This window comes from Diorhabda carinulata, chromosome X (genome assembly GCF_026250575.1).
Source record: "Diorhabda carinulata isolate Delta chromosome X, icDioCari1.1, whole genome shotgun sequence".
Taxonomy (NCBI): domain Eukaryota; kingdom Metazoa; phylum Arthropoda; class Insecta; order Coleoptera; family Chrysomelidae; genus Diorhabda; species Diorhabda carinulata.
Genome location: NC_079472.1, coordinates 13797225 through 13819636, shown reverse-complemented (window position 1 = coordinate 13819636; position 22412 = coordinate 13797225). Strand labels below are relative to the sequence as shown.

Genomic DNA, 22412 nt, shown 5'->3' with positions numbered 1-22412 from the left:
CTATCTTATGTCAAAGAAGAAATCAAGAATACGCGAAAAAGCTTCAGAAAAGTGTATCTAAATGTGCCCGCAAAAAGTATTTAATTTGTTATTTCTTAGACCTTTAAATATGTTCCTAAATCTTCTTGATTTTAGGTTTCTCCAATTTCAGCATTAGTTTTTTTTAAATACTTTTGAAAGATAGATAAAATTGAAGTTTCGATTTTTCCTTAAGTCTTTAGCAAAATATGATAATGACACTGATAATTTGCGTATTATATAAAAATAAGAATAAAATAAAACTAGAACTTTGTTTTATTAAAAAAAAATTCTCTTTTTCGTGTATTAGATTGCGTTTGAAAACTTTTTTAATCTTTATAATTGAATTAATGTTTTTTTGATATTTCATGGTTCGTTAATGCAGTTCTATTTATTTTTTTATCGTATCGATGATCTTTTAGTCTATTTTCTAAATACTGAGATGTCTGCCTTATATAACATTATTTAGTTTGTATACAAACATTGTGATACACTGGGACGTCAATAAAAACAATTCTATATTAAAATTTGAAGAGATGGGAAACCAAGCTTGTTCTGTGTGTCTTGGCGATGAAAAAAAATTTTTGTTATACAAAGTACATCATATTTTGTGAGACACGTTGAGAATGTGTCTCAAAATAAATTTAATGATTCAATGGTGGCGCCTTTTCGATGATAGCTTTGAAATAGTTCAAAATTAAAGAAGAATATGAGAAAAATTCATTAATTGGAGCAAAAATGAAAAATTTGTAAAGCAAAGCAACTTAATTGGGAAAGAGATATTTGACTTGTAAAAAATTCTTTAGCAATTGGTGAGCGAGATAGAATCGCTGTGGAAATGCTTAAAAGTTGAATATTTGATAATTGAGCAATTGAAGCAAAATGAAGATTGGAAAGAGTTTTATTTGAAGTCAAAAATTATCTAGATAACCACAAACATTCAGATTCTAAGAGCAAATATGCATATCCGGATAATTTGGAGATGGATTTCCAAATAATTTGAGATTTTATAGTGAGAAAGAAGGGAAGTCCTTCCACCAGAACTTAATACTGATAAAAAAATAATCATAGATTGTCACATGATGGGAGTTTACGGTTATTTTCAATTTACTTCGACGTTTCCTAATTTTTCGATACAAAATTGGCATTATAAACATATCCATCGTTTTATTCAATGATTTCCGATGTTTTCAGTGTGAAATGATAATACATATTTGAAAAATATGGAAGCAAACCCCTCAACATCAGTGATAGTTGTATAAATTGTGACCATTAACTTCAAGAATATCTTTTGACTATAAATAACTAGAAAAACAAAAAACGAAACAAAAAAATTAAACAAATGGGACAAAATTAAAGAATATACAGAAATACCTCAAAATGAATTTATAAAAGCTATACAACTCTCACTTACAACAATATATTTCAAATATGGAAATGAAATATACAAACAAATTGATGGTTGTGTTATGGGAGCTTCCATTTCAAGTGTTATAGCACAATTAGTAATGGAAGATCTGTCCAAGAAGCAAACTTCTTGATGTCACATTATATAAAATTAACAATAACATAAGAACTTGGTCCTTAAGATATTTAAACTTCAATTCGGGTCTTCCTATGTCACAAAAAAGATCAGTGATAATAAGTTTGGCTGATAGATCCATCCAACTATCAGATCCTGAATTTAGATGCTTATCTATTCAAAAAGCAAAAACTGCATTAAAAGAAAATAATTTTCCAGAAAACATATTCAAGAAAAGGATACTACAATCAATTGAAAAACAAAACAGAAACGAAACATCAAAACATAAAACATTTTTCCTTACCATATGTACAAAGACTTCCTCAACAATTATCCAAATATTTTACTAAATTAAAATCTAAAACAAAAGAAGAAATATTATATATCAAGTGCCTTGTGACGCTGTCTACATAGGGCAGACATTCAACATTTAGAAAATAGACTAAAAGGTCATCAATACGATAAAAAAATTAAACTGAACGGAATCTAATACACGATAAAGAGAATTGTTAGAAATGGTTCACATTCATAAGAACGAAAACGCTATAAATGATAAAAAACGTCAATTTTTATCTATCTTTTAAAAGTTATTGAAAAAAAAACTAATTTTATTACAGAAGAGACCTAACATTAAGAACACTTAGAAACAAAAAAATAATTAGTAGTAGATAAATAAACAATTTTATAAATTCTTTTGAAATTTTGTTAGTTAATAGCAATGACGTTTATAATAATGATTTTGTAGTTTGTAAACGATTGTCAGAAAGATGCCATCAGCCGTGTTTGTCACATTATCATTTCATTAGTTATAAGAGGCTATAAAACTGTTAAATTCGAATGCATCAAATATATTTAATATCTTTAAAGCTGTAAAAAAATTAGAAAAATGAGGGTTTAATACGTATAACTACATATATCAAGAATAATTTCTAAAAATGGTTGAATGTTCACGAGTTATCGCCGCATCTCATTTTCAACACGTACTTGTTTTATTAGTCAATTTCAACTCTATTCAAACGTACAATCGTGACTACCATTTTCTACATTACAGTTTGTATTATAAACAATGTACAAGAAAAGGAAGTAAAAAAAAATAATGATGTTGTGCTAAGTCATCACCGGATAGTCTGGGACGAAGATATCGAAGCGATGGCTATGCATCTACCTGTTGAATAGTAGCAGATCAAAAACTGCAAGAAGTGTATTATCTATTTGCGGTTCGGTGCATTTCCTGACGTATTCTAGAGTTGGGCAGAGTTTTACTTGTTATTTACACAATTTAATCATAAAAAATTTAAGTTAAATATTCAACAATCCAATTCTAGTACGTTAGCAACGAAAAGTTTAGTTTTGTTTTAAAACAACATGGAATATCTGTTCGACAACTGATTAAGTACGATGGTTGCTACTTAAGTTTCGAGATATGGCAACACTGATAGGAATATGTCAAATATGTCATTGTCATAATCAAGTTTGACGTTTCTAATGGTGAACGTACTCAGACCATCAATCTTGGTCGAAAAATGGAACTGCTTTGAGATTAGCAGCCACCGATGGATTGGTATTTGCCTTATGTAAATAGATAGCGCTGGCTGCCAACGCTAGCAAGTCACTAACGAATACCAGTTTTTGTTGGGAATTTCTGCCACAAAATGTAGTGAAAATTCAATGAAGAGGATACGTCAAAATTCGTATAACTTTATAGAGAGCATAAAGCTTGTGGGATAAACGTTGTCATGCATAAAAAAAATAAAGAAATGCAACAGAACAACTTCGTATAGGAATTAATATAGAAGGACTGAGTGAATTCATTATTTTTTAATTTCAAACGTGTACACGCACAAAAAAAAAGAAATTCGTGAATGAATGACCTCGTGTAAACAACTTTTACGTTTAAACTCTGCTTGGATCACTGTACAACGAATGCGAAGGCGCAGAATTGTAATAACCTTCTAAGAAACGTGGTGAAGCCTGTCTATAAATCAAAACGACGCGATTTTTCAATCCGTAGTGAGATATTGCTGCAAGCCGCATACTATGGAAACTGTGATCAAAATGGAAACATTAGAACACCCTCCTTATAGTCCCGATTTGTCATCACGCGACTAGTAATTATTTGGTATATTGAAAGAGGTACTTGGCAGACTGCGATTCGAAAACAATATGATTCCCTCGCAGACATAACTGCCAAGATATTTTGATAAATTAATTAAATTTGATTGAGTTTTAAAGAAACTTAGTTTCTTATTTTCTCCGCGTATATTTCATGCAAAAACTAAAAAATGTAATTTTAATTCGTATAATAAATTGTTTTAGGCGTTTAGATACTTTAGGCGATTCCAAAGAATTATTTATTATATACATTGTTAACGCTACTAATAATTACGGATTTCTCTAGCTTTTAGAAAAGGTAGTTTCTCTCTCTTATAGGTATAATGTATGATTGCGAAACACCGATGGAATAGAAGAGGCGCGTTCTAAAAACGACCTGTATATCCGGCGGAAATCTGAGTTCATTGTCGAGAAGAGCGAACGAAGCTAATTCACCGGTTGTGGAATAAAAAGTTTTTCCATGCGATCGCAGCCCGCAAATTTATCGCAAAGAAAAGAGTTTATATATCGGTATTGGTAGAATATAATGCACCTTTTATAAGTGTATAACGACACCAATATACTTTCAGAGGGTATACAATAGTGACGCCTTGATGTATGAAGTCTAGTAGTTGAAGTTTATTAACTAGGCAAAAGCCAGACGGCTATCATCAACAATGAATGCACCATAACAGTGTATATATAACCTATTCAAGGGTTCAACTTTAGGCGGGCCGACAGGATCAAATAATTGCTAAAGGTTATTCATTCCAAACACTTTAAGTTGCCCGACGTAAGAAATCCAATTAAATATACAATCTACCCCGGGTTTCACTGAAGATTAATAATAATACTCAAGGGCTGAATTCATTTTTGGAATAAATTTTGAGACTAAGAATTTTTTTATACGAGATTATCATATTAGATACTTTATTCATAAAGAAACCTCTATTTGTAGATGGAAAATAATTATTTAGTTCGCAACTAAATTAGTCATCAGTTTCTAATCAACTCTAAATAACAAATGTTTGGTTAGGTTATGGTCAACCCTATTTTTGGTCATATATTTTCGATATATTTCTATTCATTTTCTTTATTTTTTTAGCGCATTTAAGATAAAAATGTGATTTAAGTTTGGAAATCAAAATTGCAACACTTTTTTGTTCAATAAAAAGTCTAAAAACTATAAATTTTCCGATTTGCTGTGCCCAAATTTTTTTCCAATAATATCATATATGTAAAAACGTACATTTTAAAATAATTTTTCATATTCTGTTAATTTTGTAGACAAGCTTAAGACAGCAATGGAATCTTGGTCTAAAAACTCAAATCTCATCACTTTTTTGATTGAAAAACTAATAAAAATCATATTATTAATCGCATTATTACTTTTATTAACAAGAAATAAATTTTAATACACTAATTGAATCATTGTTGAATTCCCGCAAAGTTACAAAGAAAGCATGTAGAAATAGTATCCTAACCTTCTTCTTCTCAATGCGTCTCTGTCTCGCAACATGGAACAGTCTTTCTGTAGAAGTAAGTATTTGTAGTTGGGGTAAGATGTGTCCTATGTAAGATGATTTTCTTATCTTAATAATTGTCAACAGCTTTATTGTGCGACCAATGCGTCTTAGTACTTTGTCGTTGGTGATTCTGTCAGTCCAGGATATCTTCAGGATCCGTCTATAGAGCCACATCTCAAATACCTCAAGTTTTTTTATCATTTAAACTTTCGAGGTCCAAGTTTCAATCAGTACTGACCACACATAACATTCCATAAATCCTATTCTCACGTTGAGGTTTAGATTTCTTTTTAATAATTGTCAATAGCTTTCTTTTGCGACCAATTCATCTTAGTAAGTCACCGTTGGTGATTCTGTCAGTCCATGGCATCTTCAGGATGCGTCCATAGAGCCACATCTCAAATACCTCAAGTTTTTTGATCATTTGAACTTTCAAGGTGCAAGTTTTCACTCCGTATAGCAGTACCTAACCTATATAAACTATTTTTTTAATGAGGAATTTGCTACCAGATTTTCTCACAGGATATTGTAGAAGCAGGGGATGTGTTGGGTATTCCACCTGAAACAGCTTTCATATTATTTCAGGTGAAGGATATTTAATGTTTTTCGTCTATTGATATTGATTTCCAGTATCTTCTTTACTTTACTGTTCCATTATATTTTCCTATTGCTTCCCATTTTTTTGAATCTCCTATTATCAGTATTATGATTATCCTCCCTAGGTCTGACGTTGACAGTTGACATTGACACTTCGACAGCCGTTCCCTATCTCTATCTCTTTTTTCCAGATTGGACAGTATATTGTATGTTTTCTGCAGTAGATGCATTCTTCATTATTCGTTTTCCGAATATATCGTGATTGATATTAAAAATTGGAAATTGTTTGGAAATCATTATTTTTGGATTATACAATATGTGTTTGGTAAAACTCCAAGGGAAGTCTATGAGACATCGAAAATGAGTACTTCTTAAATTTATTGCAGGAATTTTCAACTAATTAAAAAATAATAGTTCTGTTATGGCCATTTTTTCTTTAGATTTTTTCATTGTTTTCTTTTGAAGAACAAAATTTCTCAATTTGACTTTTATTATTCACGTCTCTAATGAAATTCGATCTACCAACCATTGGAACCGCTTTCAGGTACCATTGAGATGTCGAAGCTATTTTTTATCGATACCTTATTAAGCATATAAATAATTTATTCGACATAAAAGTTGTTATAAAATTTCTGAAATCGAGTAAATTTAATTACAAAATTCATAACGACGACCATAATATTTTTTATGATTTCTATAAATATCTGCACTTGAGATTCATGATTAAAAAAAGGAACAAAGAGTAGAAGGTAGAAATCGAATAAAATACAAATTTTCATGATAAGCAATGATCTTGACACGTTCTATTATTATTAATGGAAACTTAACCAAAAATTCAATAAAACTATTTTCGACGAGATATTTTCAGAAATTGTTGATACAAGAAAATAAAACAAAACGGCCGGACTTGGTACCATCAGACATTCATCCATTTTCCAAAAAAATATTGGTGGAAAGCAATTAAAAAATGATGATAAATATAAATAAACTGTCTCTGGTTTAAAGGGTGAATTCTTTAATGATAAGATATGATAACTGGCGCCACGATTTTTTGAAATATTACTTTCCGAATTAGAATATGGTCGAAAGTACGATTTTCTAACTTATCAAAATATTATAAACATTTTTATAACTCCATATCATCCGTGGTTTTGATTTTTCATAATAATTAATACATTTTCGAGCTATGTTCCAAAGTAATAGATTAATTTATAAAAGTAAAATCCTGTGTAATGTGAAGGTTTGCACCGTCTCTGCTTTCACTCCTTCGTCTATTTGGTTTTGTTCTTTTTATGTAATCAATCTTCATGTGTATGGACTATTTTCTCAAACGGTGGTTTGAGCGAGTGAAATTGAGATATTGAGAAATTGTGCACTGTTTTCCTCGCTGGCTTTCAGACTGGCGGACATCCGAGTTTGACGAATGGTCCTCCGTACTCTAAACTTAAACTACTTCGTTCTATTCTAGTCGCCTGCAACGACTATGGATCTAAATTAAAACATAATGAAGCCAGAGAGAATTTTTCGTGAATTCGTTATTTTTTTGTGTTGAGGATTAATCGTGGTTCAAGTCTGATGAATAAATGAGTTAACTATTCATTAAAATGAACTAAACGTGATGGGAACAATGGATTTAATCACGTTTGGTTAACGGGAGGTATATTTCCTACGAAGAGATTAGTCGTTTGAATAAATCTTGGTATTATTAAGTTTCCCGCATCTCTTTACAAATTAATTTACGTACGATGCACAAATAATAAATGTTGGAAACCAGAGAAAGTTTCGTGTAGATCCGATCAAAAAGAATTAACATATATATAAATGTTATGTTTTAAAGAAACGCAGCAGTCGATCAAGTATTTTTATGCTTATTAAGTCTGCGTTTCATATGGTAAATAATATGCCTTCTCCTTTGAACAACTCTCCCATCACAGAAGAATCGACCATCCGCAGTTTTTAAAGTTACAGAACTAAAAAATTGTACTGATCCTATAGAAAATATTCCCAAGCTACATATTGATAACAGTTCACCACTAAATTTGTTTGAACTAATGTTTGGATCTGTGGGAACAAAGTCTCACGAGTTTTTTATTTATTGTTTCTATCAATATGTACGAGGGTAGTTCAAATGTAAACCAGAATTTTGCTATAAAAAATTTTATTATTAAACTGAAATTTTACACAATTTTTCTAAATAGTCTTCGTCACACTCTTGCCATCTCTCAGGAAGTTTTCGGTTAACTTTTTCGTAAAATTCTCTCGGCTTGTTACATAACCATTCACCCACGAAGGATTCTACCTCATCATTGCTTTCGAATCGCAGTCCGCCAATTACCTCTTTCAATCGATCAACCTATGTCCTTGTATAGTCATGTAGTCGAATTAGCTAAGGTAGCTTCAGAAAAACTGTTTAAGACCTAAAAGTTATACACCCAGCAACAGTTTCTAATTCACTACAAGGCCCAGATTCGTACATCTTTGGAATATTGCTCGCTCATTTGGAGCTCGGTTCCCAAGCATACCCTTCAGATGCTCGTCTCAAAACAGAAAAGAGCAATTCGATTTATTAGCTTTCCAGAGTTGACCAGAAATTTGGACAGCTTAGGGCATAGAACAATGGTCGCTAACTAGAGACTTGGACATAGAAGAGAGGTCGCTGTTTTACCGATACTACCACGGCAGATGCCTTTCCGAGCATAATCCCACATAGAGCACTATTCACAAGACCTACAACAGATAGACGTGGCTCGTCATCATCGAGTTCGCCCAAAAGATGAATTTATCGAGGCTCTTTTCTTTGGAGAAGTGCAAGTTTGTGGAATCAGTTATCAAGGAACGTCTTTCTCGAACACTATAACCTACAGAAGATCAAGATAAACATCCATAGGCATCTCCACATGGCAGATACCACTCGAACTAGTCGAGTGTAAAAGGGGCAAGCAAAAGAGGGTGACTCTTTTGATTGGTTTTTACATAAAAAAAATATCCTTCATTGGCTCCTTCTGGATTATTCCTATTCATTATCTATTAGTTTTGGTTCCAAAATGTGAAATTCAAAATGATTTGGAAATAGTTTTAATAATTATTTTTTACATGATGAGTTTAAGTGCCCTCCAAACGATTTTTTGTATCAGTTCATTCGAAATAAAATATTTATTTACATGACTTTAGAAAAGTTATAAATATTATAAAATTGAGGAAAATAATAATCCAACTTTGGGATAGAACTTCAGCTGAGAGATATGAGAGTGATCCTATAGAATAAATTTGGATATCGTTTAGCTTAAAGACATTTTTTTCATCTTTATTCTCTTTTTTTTCTTTCAAATTCTTGCTGTCAATTTTTTTCTTTATTATTTTTTAGAAACTACTTTCCACGTTAAATTGAAAAGGCTGTTTAGTTTTTGAAACTAACCACTTCATCTTCTGTTTTGCATTCATTCTTCGCTCTATTTCAAGAGGTTTTAATGATTTGATATTTACCTATTTAGGTACATATATAGTAATAAAAATGAGATCATTATTAAATGAGCAGTACTCATTATAATAATAATAAATAAAAATACACAGCTATTTATGAATATATATTTGGAAATAATGAAATTATTTACAAACTAGAAATAACAAATTCACATAGTTACAAAGAGTCATCAATTTGTTTTGTCCAATGATTCAAAAAATTACTTCAGTGTAAGTACCTATATACTTTTCCATTTACAAGTAACGTATTTTCATCTCAGTAAACATAATTGCAATTTTGAATAGACAAATCATTCTATTGAACAGTTAGATACCTACTTCTTCATACAAATAAACTAAAAAACTTCTTGATTCTTATTTTCTTTCTCTCTTTTATAAATATAATCTGCATACCGTTCTGCTTCAGCATGTTGCCTTCTTCTAGCCCAAGGCTGATAACCGTATTTATAAAAACCAATAAAACTAAGAGTAAATCCAATAGTAGCAATACCTAACCAAATAGGTTTTCCCCGCTGTTTAGCTGCAAATGATTTATGCCATGACATATTTGCTGATGTACTCTTTAATTACTTATGTCTTTAGTAGTTTCTTCAGATGGTTTTTGTAGTTTAGTTGCAGTTAACCTATCGTACCTTTCGGAAGTGAAAACAGGTTTCCAAATGTAGAAGCCGGAGAAAATACCTAACGCAGACGCAACAAATATTTGAGCCCCTGTTAGATATCTAGGTTTTCTTATTCTAAACATTAGATTTCAAATATTTCCTTTTGTTTTTATTCGTCTGATTTTATATGTTAATGTTAAGGTTATGTTAATATTACGTGATCATTCTTCTTCTTTATTGCTATTTGTGGACTTATTTTTTAATTTACTCGGTCTAAGCGTTTTATAGTGCATAATTCGGAGGTAATGGGATCAAATTTCCACACGTAAATAAGTGCAATTTCTGTGGCTTCACACGTAAATAAGTGCAGTTTCTGTGGTTTCACATGATTATTGACATAACGGTAAAAGGAATTACCATTTTTCAAAGATAAGATTGTTCTAGTCTATGAAGAATCGCACTTAACATACTTATATATACACCGTATTTGTTCTAGGTGAATTTTTCGCTGTTGTGTTGTAATATAGTTTTATTTTCTCTACAACCAAATATTCTATTTCTGTGGTAAATATGTTAAAATTTAGAACGTAGCTTAGAAACAAATTATACAATGGAACACACCTATCTTGTCAATATAACCCTATACATATATATATATATATATATATATATATATATATATATATATATATATATATATATATATATATATATATATATATATATATATATATATAATAAAAAGTAAATAAAGTATTAGAAATAAACTGTTATTCCAAGAAACACCTCAAATTTGCAGGGCACCAGAGTAATACCTTATTCTACATAGAAATACATTTTTTTCATTTCTATTACTTTAAAACTCAACTTTTAGAAACAGTTTTATCTTCGAGAGAACTTGAAAACTTACAGTTTTAATTGATGGTAAGGAGTAAGTGAAATTTTGAGACTATAGAAGGAAGAGTTTTAGCAAACGCACAAAATTGTAGTAGTTATGATGTAAGAATTTCAAGCTAAGCTACTGATATCATGAGGACTCTGTAACTGAGACTCTAGTTTATTTTTAGAACCCCTTCTGACTAATAGGGGTAGGTAAGTTTACCGTTTCCTTTCAGTTCCTGTTCAACTTCGTTGTAAACAACATTATCCCGTTTCTGTGAGAGATTCTCTCATCGCGCGACCACTCTGTAATAGTTTTATTTTTTTTTTAAGTGTTATTCCTAATTTTTGGTAATTTTACGTATTACAAATTATTTTCATACCATAATGTTTCTATCACGTGGGAAAAAGTTGGAAGGGTTCTGCGCATTCTGTCCAATAAAAAAGTAAAAAAAAAGTTACAATCAATGTGGCGAACCAATTTGCCGAAAACACATGGTGTTTACTTGTGAAACATGCCTTAATCAACAATTATCCTCTGATTGAATTTTTTACCGCAATTTAAAAACAATTTTTATTAAAAATAATTTCATTAATTAAAAATGTATGATTACAAATTAATGATACTTGTTCAATTAAAAAAAAATTCACTTTGTAATATAATGTACGAACTTTTTTCCTTTAAAGATATTATTTTTTATTATACCATACCATCCAAACATCTAAAATAAAGCTTGATACCAGGTGTTTAATAAATTCATGGTTATGTAAAATTTAAGGGTAAAGAAAAGTGTAATAAATTTTTAAAAAGGAGCTGTGAGGAGAACCTCTCACGTGCGACCAAGACCAATAGTGTGAAAGTTGGCGTAGCGACTGCTCCTGGGTTAACACAGTGTAATTCTTTGTACAAGCTACAGTCTTTATCCTTATACATATTTCAATATAAATGTAGCAACTACAAGACTTGAAGTTTTTTCCTTATAATAAGTTTTAGTTTCATTGGTTCCAAGTATGTAGGGAAGATAAATAAAAATTCAATTCAAATATTTTAATCATAATAAATATAAACATTTAGTGCTTAATTTGGTTTAACAGAAATAAGGCAAATTTAAAACCTCAGTTTGTGCCATATATATTTATAAAGTACAAATGCATATATAAAGCTGGACCTCTTTTGGACACAATATTTCATTTATATTCGATACTTTATCTTTTCCTTTCCTTCTTCTTAGTTTGTTTTCATGAGAAATCCGCGGTTCTATTCGACTGTAAGAATCCAATTATTTCTGCTTCGAGCCCATTTCTTCAAGATCCTTTTGCAAGTAGTGTAGGACGTAATGGAGGACGACATCATAACAGTATTTATACTCAGTCTAAAACAAGAAGAAGAACAAATTAAGTAAGCAGAAATAAAAACAAAAAAAGGTACAGGAGAGGCACTTCATTTGAATGTTACGTATTTCTATAGGTATAAAGAGTAACAAAAACTATGGATAGTCATCAATCAAGTTTGATTAGAATGAAGATACGAGGTGTGATCGAAATATATGGTGAATTATCTCATTAAAAACATAGATATAAAGTCAGATTATACAAAGGTTAAAGTTACATTGTAGCCTTGGCTTCTAAAGTACTAAGGCACTAGAAGATTTGAATTAATCTTGTTCAAAATATTCCTTTGGGTATTTAGTGCTACCTCCCCTAATAACAGCTTCCAATTGCTTTTTCATGGATCAAATAAGTTTATTTAATTAATTATGTTGGAGGCTTTTCTATTCTTCAATGAGCGCCTTTTTGAGGTCTGATTTCGTGACTGGTGCAGGGTTTCTAGCCTGAACTTTCCTCTTAAGTTAATTAATGCTCGATATGAATCAAGTTAAGGGCTACGTGCTGGCAATTTTAACATCCTGTAACTTCTGCCTTGAGCAACGTGCAGTATGCGGACGGGCATTATCCTGCAAATATCTTCTATATATCAATTATATATCTACCACCACTTTCAATAAAAACAAACTCTGTTTTTACTTCCATTGAAAAGACCCACAAACCATTCAGGAACCTTCTCTAAAAGCCACGTTTTTCTTATGCAAAAATGCGTCAATCTTTCTCTAGGTTTTTTGTCGACTCAACCTCATCTATCGCTACCATACAGGCACCATCTACTTTTGGATGAGGAGAGAACGGAGCCCTAGCGTTTGTCAATCCAATTAACGTGTTGTACAAATCGTAGACGAGTTGCTCGGTGGGCTGGGGTTAATTTGGTGTCAGTAGACCTTTTTGGCTTAAAGTTAGCTGCCTTAAGTCTTCTGCTGATTATCCAGGCACTCATAGACACTCCTCGCGTTTCTCTGATCTCTTGTTGGACTTGAATACCAATGAGGGCTCGATCTCGCTTCTTTGGGAACCGCGTCTTCGATGAAAGTTACCAGACTCTTGGTAACGACGGTAAATTTTGGAAAAAGTAGACTGATTCATGTTCAGCGGATTGGCCATTAAAAAAATACAAATTCGTGTCCCAGTTTTTTTTTGTTAACGAGTGTACTTTATCGTGACCTTCAGCTGAGGTGTATATTTAACAGCAACAATGAAATTTAACAGGCGACTTACGAGTATTTTGACACTAAAGATACATCGTATTTAAATTGTTGCATAGAAGCTTTAGTCAGACGTTCTCAAAAGTGCGTGGAACATATCGATCGATTCAGTTCTTTGTACTCAAGCTTGTTTCTTATACTTACAATATTCTCAATCAATTGAGGTCGGTGTCTTCGGACGGTCCTAACTGCTTGAAATACATCTACTTCACCATGTTGTATGACTTGTTCTATACAAGCGTTTGCTGCACAATATATGCCACATCTGCCTCTGCCATCCCTTAAACATAACTCAACAATGAAGTGATTTTTATTAGGATATATATTAGTAAAACACGAAAAATAAAATAAAATAAATAACTAATTTGTTTGTTTTTATTTTTTATATACATCTTTAGTATATTTTTGTTAAATTTATGGAAACCTTTTTTCCATATTTTTGTAATAAAAAGACAAAATTTAAAAATTAGAATGGCTAGTAGCGTCGCGCACATAACCTAGAAATTCGATTTTTAGAAACATTGAAACGTTATTAAAAAAAATTACGTACGGTGAAACTACACATACAGGTCCATAGTCCGATCTTTGCCTCCATTTTTCAACAATATTCATAAGTTCTACGAGGGAATTCGTCGAAGTAGGCACTTTATGACCCATAGGCCAACAAGTCAACTGGAATAGTTGAATTTTCTTTGGAGGAGCTTTAACACCTGCCATTAATTCTGTCAAGGAAACTATCTAAAAATAAAAAAATAAAAATGATGATGATTATGTAGAAAAAGATGGAGTTCGTACTTATTCTGATTTTATTATAACCTCATAACTAAACTCACTTTTTTATTAATTTGGAAAACAAAAGTTCTAATGTTTGGATAATGATTGTGTGATACATAATCTATGGTGAATACCGGACCATATTTCTTTGATGTTTTATATTCTGGCCAAAACGTTGGAAACTGTTGCTAAAAATAAAAAAAAGTGTTATTTGCGTTTAAATATTAACCCACAACTATTCAAATACAAATAAAGATGAGTCCGAAGTCTTCCTATCTCTAATCGCTATCTGTCTCTATTCCGTCTGTTAGTTTTCTTTTTTACATTTACTTATCCACGTCCTCTTTCCAGCTTCTTCGTGGTCTACCTCTTCTTCTTGCATTGGTGTCTTTTCCCTTTCTTGTGGATTATCAACATCATAGAAATGTTCGTATAGTGTCTCTGTTTCAATTAATTCGCCAGGATAATCGCCTGGTTCGGGAAATTTTCCGTTTTTCAGGGACCTAAATACTTCCTCGATTTCTTTTTGATTAACCCTTAGTGCAGACGAAACTATATCTTTTCTCTATGTTGATTTCTGCTCTGTTTTTAATTAATATACTCATAAAGTTTTTTTCCCACTTTTGTCTTCCTATATAAGTCATTCATATCAAAATTTTCTAGCTTTCTGAGCTTTTTTCCCTTCCCAAGTAGATATTTAGTTTCTGAGAGTTCTCTCCCACAGCTGATTTTTCTTCTGGGTTATTTTTTTTACTATTGCTTCTTCGTACTTTCTTTTAACGCACTATTTTATCTATGTTGTTTTTCTATGATTTCCTCTTCTATTTCGTTATCCCACCACTATGGGTTACTCATTTATTCATTCGACTTTCTTATAACCTTCATACAAAAAACGAAAGACCTGAGAACGTGTAACATTCGATGTGAACTAAATTATTTTGAGGTTGGTCTCTATTTTCTATATAAAATAGTTAAAATTAAAGACAATACATGTAGGAGATAACTTCAGTCGATGAATAAAGTAAAAAATAATTAACGTTGCTGATTTTGCACCAAATCCACATTTTGTTTTATTGACTACAGACTCCATTTTAATGATCATGAGATCAATAAAATGATTGTATCTATGTTAACATAGATATGAAGGATAGGATCGATACATGGATGGTTGTGTAAAGTTGATAAGTGTTCCAAAATATATACTTACAGAGTGTTGAGGAGGTACACACAATATAACCACAGCTGAACAATCATAATCATATACCAACGACCAGAATTCTCCACACGTTGATTTAATCGGCCATTCGGTTACTATATACTCCTTCGGTTTGGTATAACCCTGAAATGGGAATGGATTCAATATATAAGATGTACGAGTCCAATAAGAGAGCAAGAATAATTTTTAATCGTCAACATATTCTCCTTTTAAGTGTAGACACTTAGTTCAGCGATGCTTTAATCTTTCTAATACTTCGTCAGAAGAAAATCTTACTTTTACAAAAGAAAATTTGAGGTTAGGAAACAGGAAGAAGTCGCTGGGATCGCTTTTTTTGCAATTTCACCAGGTTCGCATTTTGTAATCCACTGTATTGACTGTTTTTTTCAATTCATGAGTGATGTAGTGGAACCAGGTTTTGTATACAGTTATAAATCGATTCATTTTGCTCAAACCGCCTCAATAAACCCTAGGAAAGGTTCATCGGATGTGCTTTTGGTTCAACGCGGCACCCAATGCGCTGATATCTAACGCATGCGTAATTCAGTCAATATAATGGCAAATGCGTTATTTTGATATACTTATGTCCTTTCCAACGGCCAACCAGTATTATTTGATGAATTTCCTCGATAGTTATAGCAGTTTTTGTCCCCCCGAACGCTCGGCGTCAATCTAGCTCATACGGACATGTTTGAATTTAGTTACCCAAACTATTTTTAGATTAGTCAACGATTGCCTTTCAAAAACAAATATTTAATGACATTTCGATTCGATTCGATCAAACTAAACCATCAAAATGGCCGAAATTTTAGTGAAAACCATTCCCATCAAATGTTTTATTCAAAATACTTTCCCACCGATAATAATGGAAGACTAGATAAATTACATAATATGCAGTATCTAGGCTCATTATGACTGTCCTGGAGCAGAGTTTAATACTTGAATCTGCGAATTTTGTGAGCTTTCATTAACTACATTTGTAAATTGAGTTTACTTGATCTATATTGTTGTTATTAATATGATTACTTTTGATCATATATGGGGTCTTGTTTCATATTTTGCCACTTTTTCCATATTTGCTGACTTTCCTTTATTTTACTCTTAAAAAAATATTACATTTTTTGACAAACCACGTATACGACTGCTAAACTTGATATCTGATGACTGCGTCTTTGGTTTAAGACCATGCAGTGTTTTTTATAAAGAATAAATTTATTCGTAGTATTTATAATAGATAAGTTTTCTATATGCCGCGAGCTCACGTAGTAAATTTCATCGTTCTATGAGAGAAAAGTGTTTAATCGCGTCGAAAATCATCGCAAGAAACTTACAAGATCAATGTTTCAAGTATGTGTAAACAACTCAAATAGCACTCGTATAACAAAACGTTCTGAGTACGTTCACCATTAAAAATGTCAAATGTCAATGTCAGATTTGACATATTCACGTCAATGTTGCCATATCTCTAAAATTGAGTAGCAACCTTTGTATTATTGTGAAATTACCACGATTTTCCTTTCTATAACTATGACTCGTTTATTTTGAATAACGAATAATCCAAGTAGAAGAAATTCATTGTTTCTTATCGAAGCAAATTTACTTTTAAGTTTATTTTATATGTTTAAGAGTTACTCACATCTACAAATACTGCATTGATGTAGTCTGTGTAACTGTTTCCTTGGAATGATGTCAGGTACGGTCGAAAGTTGTCAGCTGAAAATTGAGAAAACCAAATTTTGTCAAATGTAAAGTGGAACGGTTATATGTCACATTAAATCAAATATTTTTGCTTCCTCTCCATAATAATTAGTGGACACTATCTGTACCATTGGAGATTATTTGAAAATAAAAACAAAACTAGTAGAACAAAAAATTCATTCTTGTTCAAACATAAAATGACGTAATCGTATTAAACCTACTAAAGATCATTATTTTTCTCATTTTTCTTTTATTCGGTTTTATGAATAATTAAATTCTCCCTAATAACTTAACGTTCCATAATATGAACGATAGTTACAGAAGGAAATGGATTTAGAGTTGTGTAATTAATTCTAATCTCATCTCTCGGCTTTCTCATGAGAGTAGTAGATACGAGCGTCAGAGAGTCGCCGTTGGTAAACTGGTCGCCAAGATCACCAGCTTAACTAATTAGAACAAGAATTGTAGAATATAACATGAAAAAAAATGTGTAGTCGTGAAAATTACAGTATTTGTTCAGAATTCCATGCTCTTTCAGAAAATCAAAAAATTAGAAAAATCACACGACAGTATTTTTTTCTAGAGCTTAATTCTCAGAGAATTTCCATTGACAATTACTTTTGATCGATTATGGGTGTCTTTAGATCAGGTAGTTGGCATTACAAAGTCAAGATGGACGACTGCGGGGACTTTCTCGACTTGGAAAGCGAAAATTTTATAGCGCCGTCAAAATTGTTAAAATTGTGTTATTTTGAGTTCGCTGGCCAAATTGACTGATTTTTCTATCTAGTCTTCTGAAGCTGGAGTTGTATGCAACGTCGCATGGGTATTTATTTCATGAAAAGCACAGAATATTGGCATGTCGCAACGTACAAAATATTAATATCGAAATATAACGAAATTAAAATGCTTCATCGCATATAACTGCGAAAATTCTAAAATGTTTTTAGGCACAAACTTAATCATTCTGAAAGTTAAAAAACAAGTAGTCCCTTCCGACTTTTCTTTCGATAAATCTATTCATTGGTACTGTTTTCACATACGATAATCCTTGACGCATACCAATAAATCAATAAAAGAGAAGGTGGATGATCAGGATTTTCGTCTTAGTTCTCTTTTTTTACGTAGAAGCAATTGATTTCGGTGCAGTAACCATAGACCTTGGTGCATCTCCAGCGACCCATCTTTAGGAGGCACTGTGGCGCAGTTGGGTCCACCGATGGTACAGGAATTTGGCAATTTCCTTTCGCTTCCCTTTTGAGGGTTGTTGAGCGTCAGAATTAGGGCAGTGCACTGTCTTTTGTATACTTAATTCCTTTTTGCAGTGTACTCTGCCTCAGCGCTGCTGGCTACGGTGGAAATAATCATACTGACAGTCCTTTCCCTGACAGAGAGCAACGAGAAAAAAGAGGAAATCGGTGTCTGTGGCAACTACACTTCATACTTTACTTTCTTTGCCAGCACTATCAGTTATCGGCGCCACTCTCTGTCTGAAGCACCTGGAGCCCTGTAAGTATTAGAATCAAGAAGAAAAGGGGGTGGAATAGCCAATGGAAAAACGTTTATGTCCTGAGGGCCTCTAAATATGGAAATATGGTAGGAGTATGTAAAGTTTTACAAGTCTCACTGTGTATACTTCGAATGAAATAAATTGGTTTGTAATTTTTCACTTTATCAATCATATAAGATGTTTACTTACGAGGAACAATCAAAACATCTCTATTTTTCTTTCTGTTGTCTCCCCTATGTCCCCCAGCGCAATCCCCTATCGTAAATCTCGGCGTCTGTTTGCAAATTAGCATGTATTCTCTTTGATATTCGTTGAGCTTCGTCAAAGGGTTTTTCTGAGATTTTTGTTTTAGTCGAGGAGATAATTCGCTTACAGGAAACCAAGAATTACCACAAGTCACGTGCTCTTCAAGAGTGTCGTATATAAATTTATATTGATCCTGCAAAAACAGAAAATTATTTATAATGAACAATATAAATATATAAATACTGATGATGAAATGATGAAATATACTGGTATTTTATGCAAAAAGTTCGGTGTGTATTCAGTAGATGACGTGGAAATAATGCTGTGACTTAAAAAAATTCTAATACCACCCTGTATATATGAAATAAAAGAATTAATAAACGTGAAGTTTGGAACCTAACATTATACTGTCTACATATAAAAGTGGCAACGTCGCAACAAAAGAAATTGTAAAAACTACCGTGAAATAATTAGCAAAAATAATGACTAGATTAATATAGAAAAAGCTAAGAAATGAGGTGAAAAACACTTTAGTGCCTTTAGAAGTTGAAGAAGCGCCAACGACTTGATATTTACAATTGTAGTGAGAACTAAAACTAAAAATAAGGAAATTTATTTATGTTTTATAGATTTGGATACAGCCTTTGATTAAGTAAAGAGAAAATATTTATATTTAAAATACTTAACCATAATATAAACCAGAAGACGATAAAAATGATAAAAACGATGTAAAAAAATATGGTACAAGCAAAAAACGAAGAAGTTAGGTATTAAATAAAGATGAAACAATGAAATAAAAACGTTGGAGAATAGTAGATGATAATTATAGAAGTAAACCAAAAAAACATGGATAAAAAAGAAAAAGAAGCCATGGAGAAAAAAGTATATATCAGAATCATCAATCAAATAAACATACATCGTAATCTGGTTTGATATTAAATAAAAAAATTATATCTTATTATTATATCAATCTCTTTTGAAGTCTTAACACATAATCAATTTTTTTTTCTATTATCACCTTCCCATTTGTTTTAAATCACTTACCACCAAGCCATTTTCTTATAATTTGGAACAGAAAGTAATCAGAGGGTTTCAGATCAGGTGAATATGACGGATAGATAGTAATGCAGATCGGTAAATTTTTTCTACAATATATCCAATGAAAGCATAGTCGTAGTGCAACAAAACACTTCTCTTAAATAAATGCTGTGCTTCATTTGCGAGTTTGATGTAAAATTCTACATTTGACATCATAAATTTCTTCATCAGAAAAATCAAAGTACCGATATTCCAAAACATTTTCCGGAGTATTGAGCAACTACTAGACGTGATGAGCTTAAGGTAGAACTACGAGGGATCTTCTAGTAGATACATTAAAGTGGACTTACCACATTATCGACCAGTCCTTTCCGTGATTGTCTAAGCTTTTTTAGATATCCGAATACGTCAAACTTGTCTTCCTCTTCGGCCAGTTCCATATTAGCATCTACCGATAAATACACACCAGATCTACCACCTCCGTCACTAAAATGAAATGTTAATATATTATTTAGGGATGATAATGTAGGATATAACTCACGCAGATAAAGTTTGGAGCATTGTACAATGCTGTAATTCATCAAGTGAGTTATAACCATTACCGTAAGTTTCATACTAAACATTATTTTCATTGTTTTCATGGTTGTTTCATAGTTGTTTATTAAATTAACTGAATATGAGGTACTGAATTATGAAAGTTTATCGTTTTTTTCTTTTGTTTGTTGCATATATGTTATTGATGTACATTATTCTTTTTCAGAATCATGAGCTTCATCATCAACGTCCTCCCAAAGGTATATAAAGGCCTCAGTTTCGTCAATTGTTTCTTCAAATGGATAAAAATTTCCTTTCTTTCTTATGTTTTACCACAGCTATTGCTTGGTGCGATGTTTTCCATCTTTTTTCCAATATTTATATCATTTATTTTTAGATTTTCCTCGGTCTACCTCTTTACATTGATCCTGTTTCCTAAATAGAACTATTCGTCATTCTAGTCCAAACTATCTCGGTTTCTAATACAGTATTCACTTTTTAACACCTTCATCTCCTTTGCTTGTATTCTGCTTTTTGTTCTGTTCGTTAGTACCCAGCTCACTAGGTCTCATACACAGTCATTTTGGTTTTCTTCTTTTTTCTAGATAAGATACAATTTCGAAGCACCAATCAACTCATACTAAAACTAGAATATTAGATCAACAATTTACTTACTTGCAGTGCACCACCATAGGACCGGCTTCATTGGATTTTATCACATGTCCTACTACTGCCCTGACTCGTCTTCTAAATTCTAATAGAGCGTTCGTAAACGGACAAGAATGACTATGCCATTGGGTATAGTGAAATTGAAGTATAGTTCGCTCTTCCGTGATACTCTATAAATATAATCAAAACATATATTTTGAGGTTAAGTTGGGAAGTTGTTTTAATTTATATCAACTCTTTGTGATAATTTCCATGATACCATAACAATAATATAGTTCCAGAATCAAATAATTGTATGAATATTTATTCGAAAAGCGACCAGTGTTAACAAGAATCGTATAGAAATTAATATGATTACAGAATTTATGAGCCTTAACGAATATTACAGAATTCCATTGAGACGTATGGCAAGGACTACTGAACCTAGTGATGTTTTTGCATACGAAATGGCAACCGTTAATCAGATAAAAATTCACAGCTATGTCTTAGTACACCAGAGCCATGTAGTTTAATTAGAGCCATTGCTTTTATCAAAAATAGCACGAGAATTTTTAACTCCACAGATTGGGATTACGCCAAAAGGTTACTAAAGTTTTTTTTCCACGTAAAACCTTTAAACATCATATTATTAGAAGGGCACCCACAGGAACACTTAGTTTTGTAACTTTTATAGTTTGGAGGAATTACGAATTATTCCCAGAAGTTATGAAACACTAGACTTGGCGGAAACTCCAGGAGTTCTCAGTTTAACTTGACATCCACATACATCTAATTAACAACGATTGGATACAGGAGTTTTAGGGGTCTTCTAAAGTTGGGGTCATAGATCCATGGAATCAGAAATATTATTAAGAAAATAGGGATCTTTACCAGAAGCATTTTCCCTGTAGCCGACTTTCGCAGATAGACCATGTAATGATTGTACAGACAGATATGGAGTATTAGAAGAAATCTTTAAATGCAGAGCAGGCTACAATAGATTGCATCCAGATTATTGATCCACAACCTGGGTTATCATGTGGGAAAATATCCGAAATATCATATTTAAATACTACCTGGATCATCACGTGAACAAACACCTGAATTGATACTAACCATAACTTGCAGAATCCAGAAAAAAATGATTTCGTTGGCCTTGGGGAAATCTCGGTTGGACTGCGAAAAAATGGAAGAAAACCTAAGAATTTTGCTCGAAGTAACATTGCCAAAACCACATCGGAAAAATAAGAAGTTGAAATGAAAAAAACTGCTGTTAAAAAAAGCGGGAATTAAGGAAAATTAATTGAGAAAAACTGCCAAGAAAAGTAATTATATATAGCTAGGACATTGGTCTGTGCGACATCTCAGAAGATGATACTGATTGGGAAGCAGAATCTGATGAAGTAATTACTGAGGAAAGTAAACTAGAAAGGTGAATA

At 32.0% G+C, this 22412-nt stretch overlaps 1 protein-coding gene across 3 annotated transcripts in view; it reads right to left on the bottom strand.

Moving 5' to 3' along the window:
* Window positions 1-11748: 11748 nt before the first annotated feature.
* The window catches only part of LOC130901620 (receptor-type tyrosine-protein phosphatase T), a 53354-nt gene continuing 42690 nt past the window's right edge, over window positions 11749-22412 (bottom strand). For 2 of the 3 annotated variants that reach the window (XM_057813109.1, XM_057813110.1), the window contains exons 8-16: window positions 21001-21164; window positions 20142-20277; window positions 18697-18946; window positions 16936-17012; window positions 15291-15422; window positions 14143-14271; window positions 13860-14047; window positions 13454-13589; window positions 11749-12088 (exon numbers count right to left, since the gene is read on the bottom strand). In XM_057813109.1, the coding sequence (XP_057669092.1) occupies window positions 11996-12088; window positions 13454-13589; window positions 13860-14047; window positions 14143-14271; window positions 15291-15422; window positions 16936-17012; window positions 18697-18946; window positions 20142-20277; window positions 21001-21164 (1305 nt within the window). In that variant the 3' untranslated portion in view covers window positions 11749-11995. Of the gene's footprint in view, window positions 12089-13453; window positions 13590-13859; window positions 14048-14104; window positions 14272-15290; window positions 15423-16935; window positions 17013-18696; window positions 18947-20141; window positions 20278-21000; window positions 21165-22412 lie in introns of those variants that run through there. The other variant, XM_057813111.1, reaches the window with a different exon arrangement.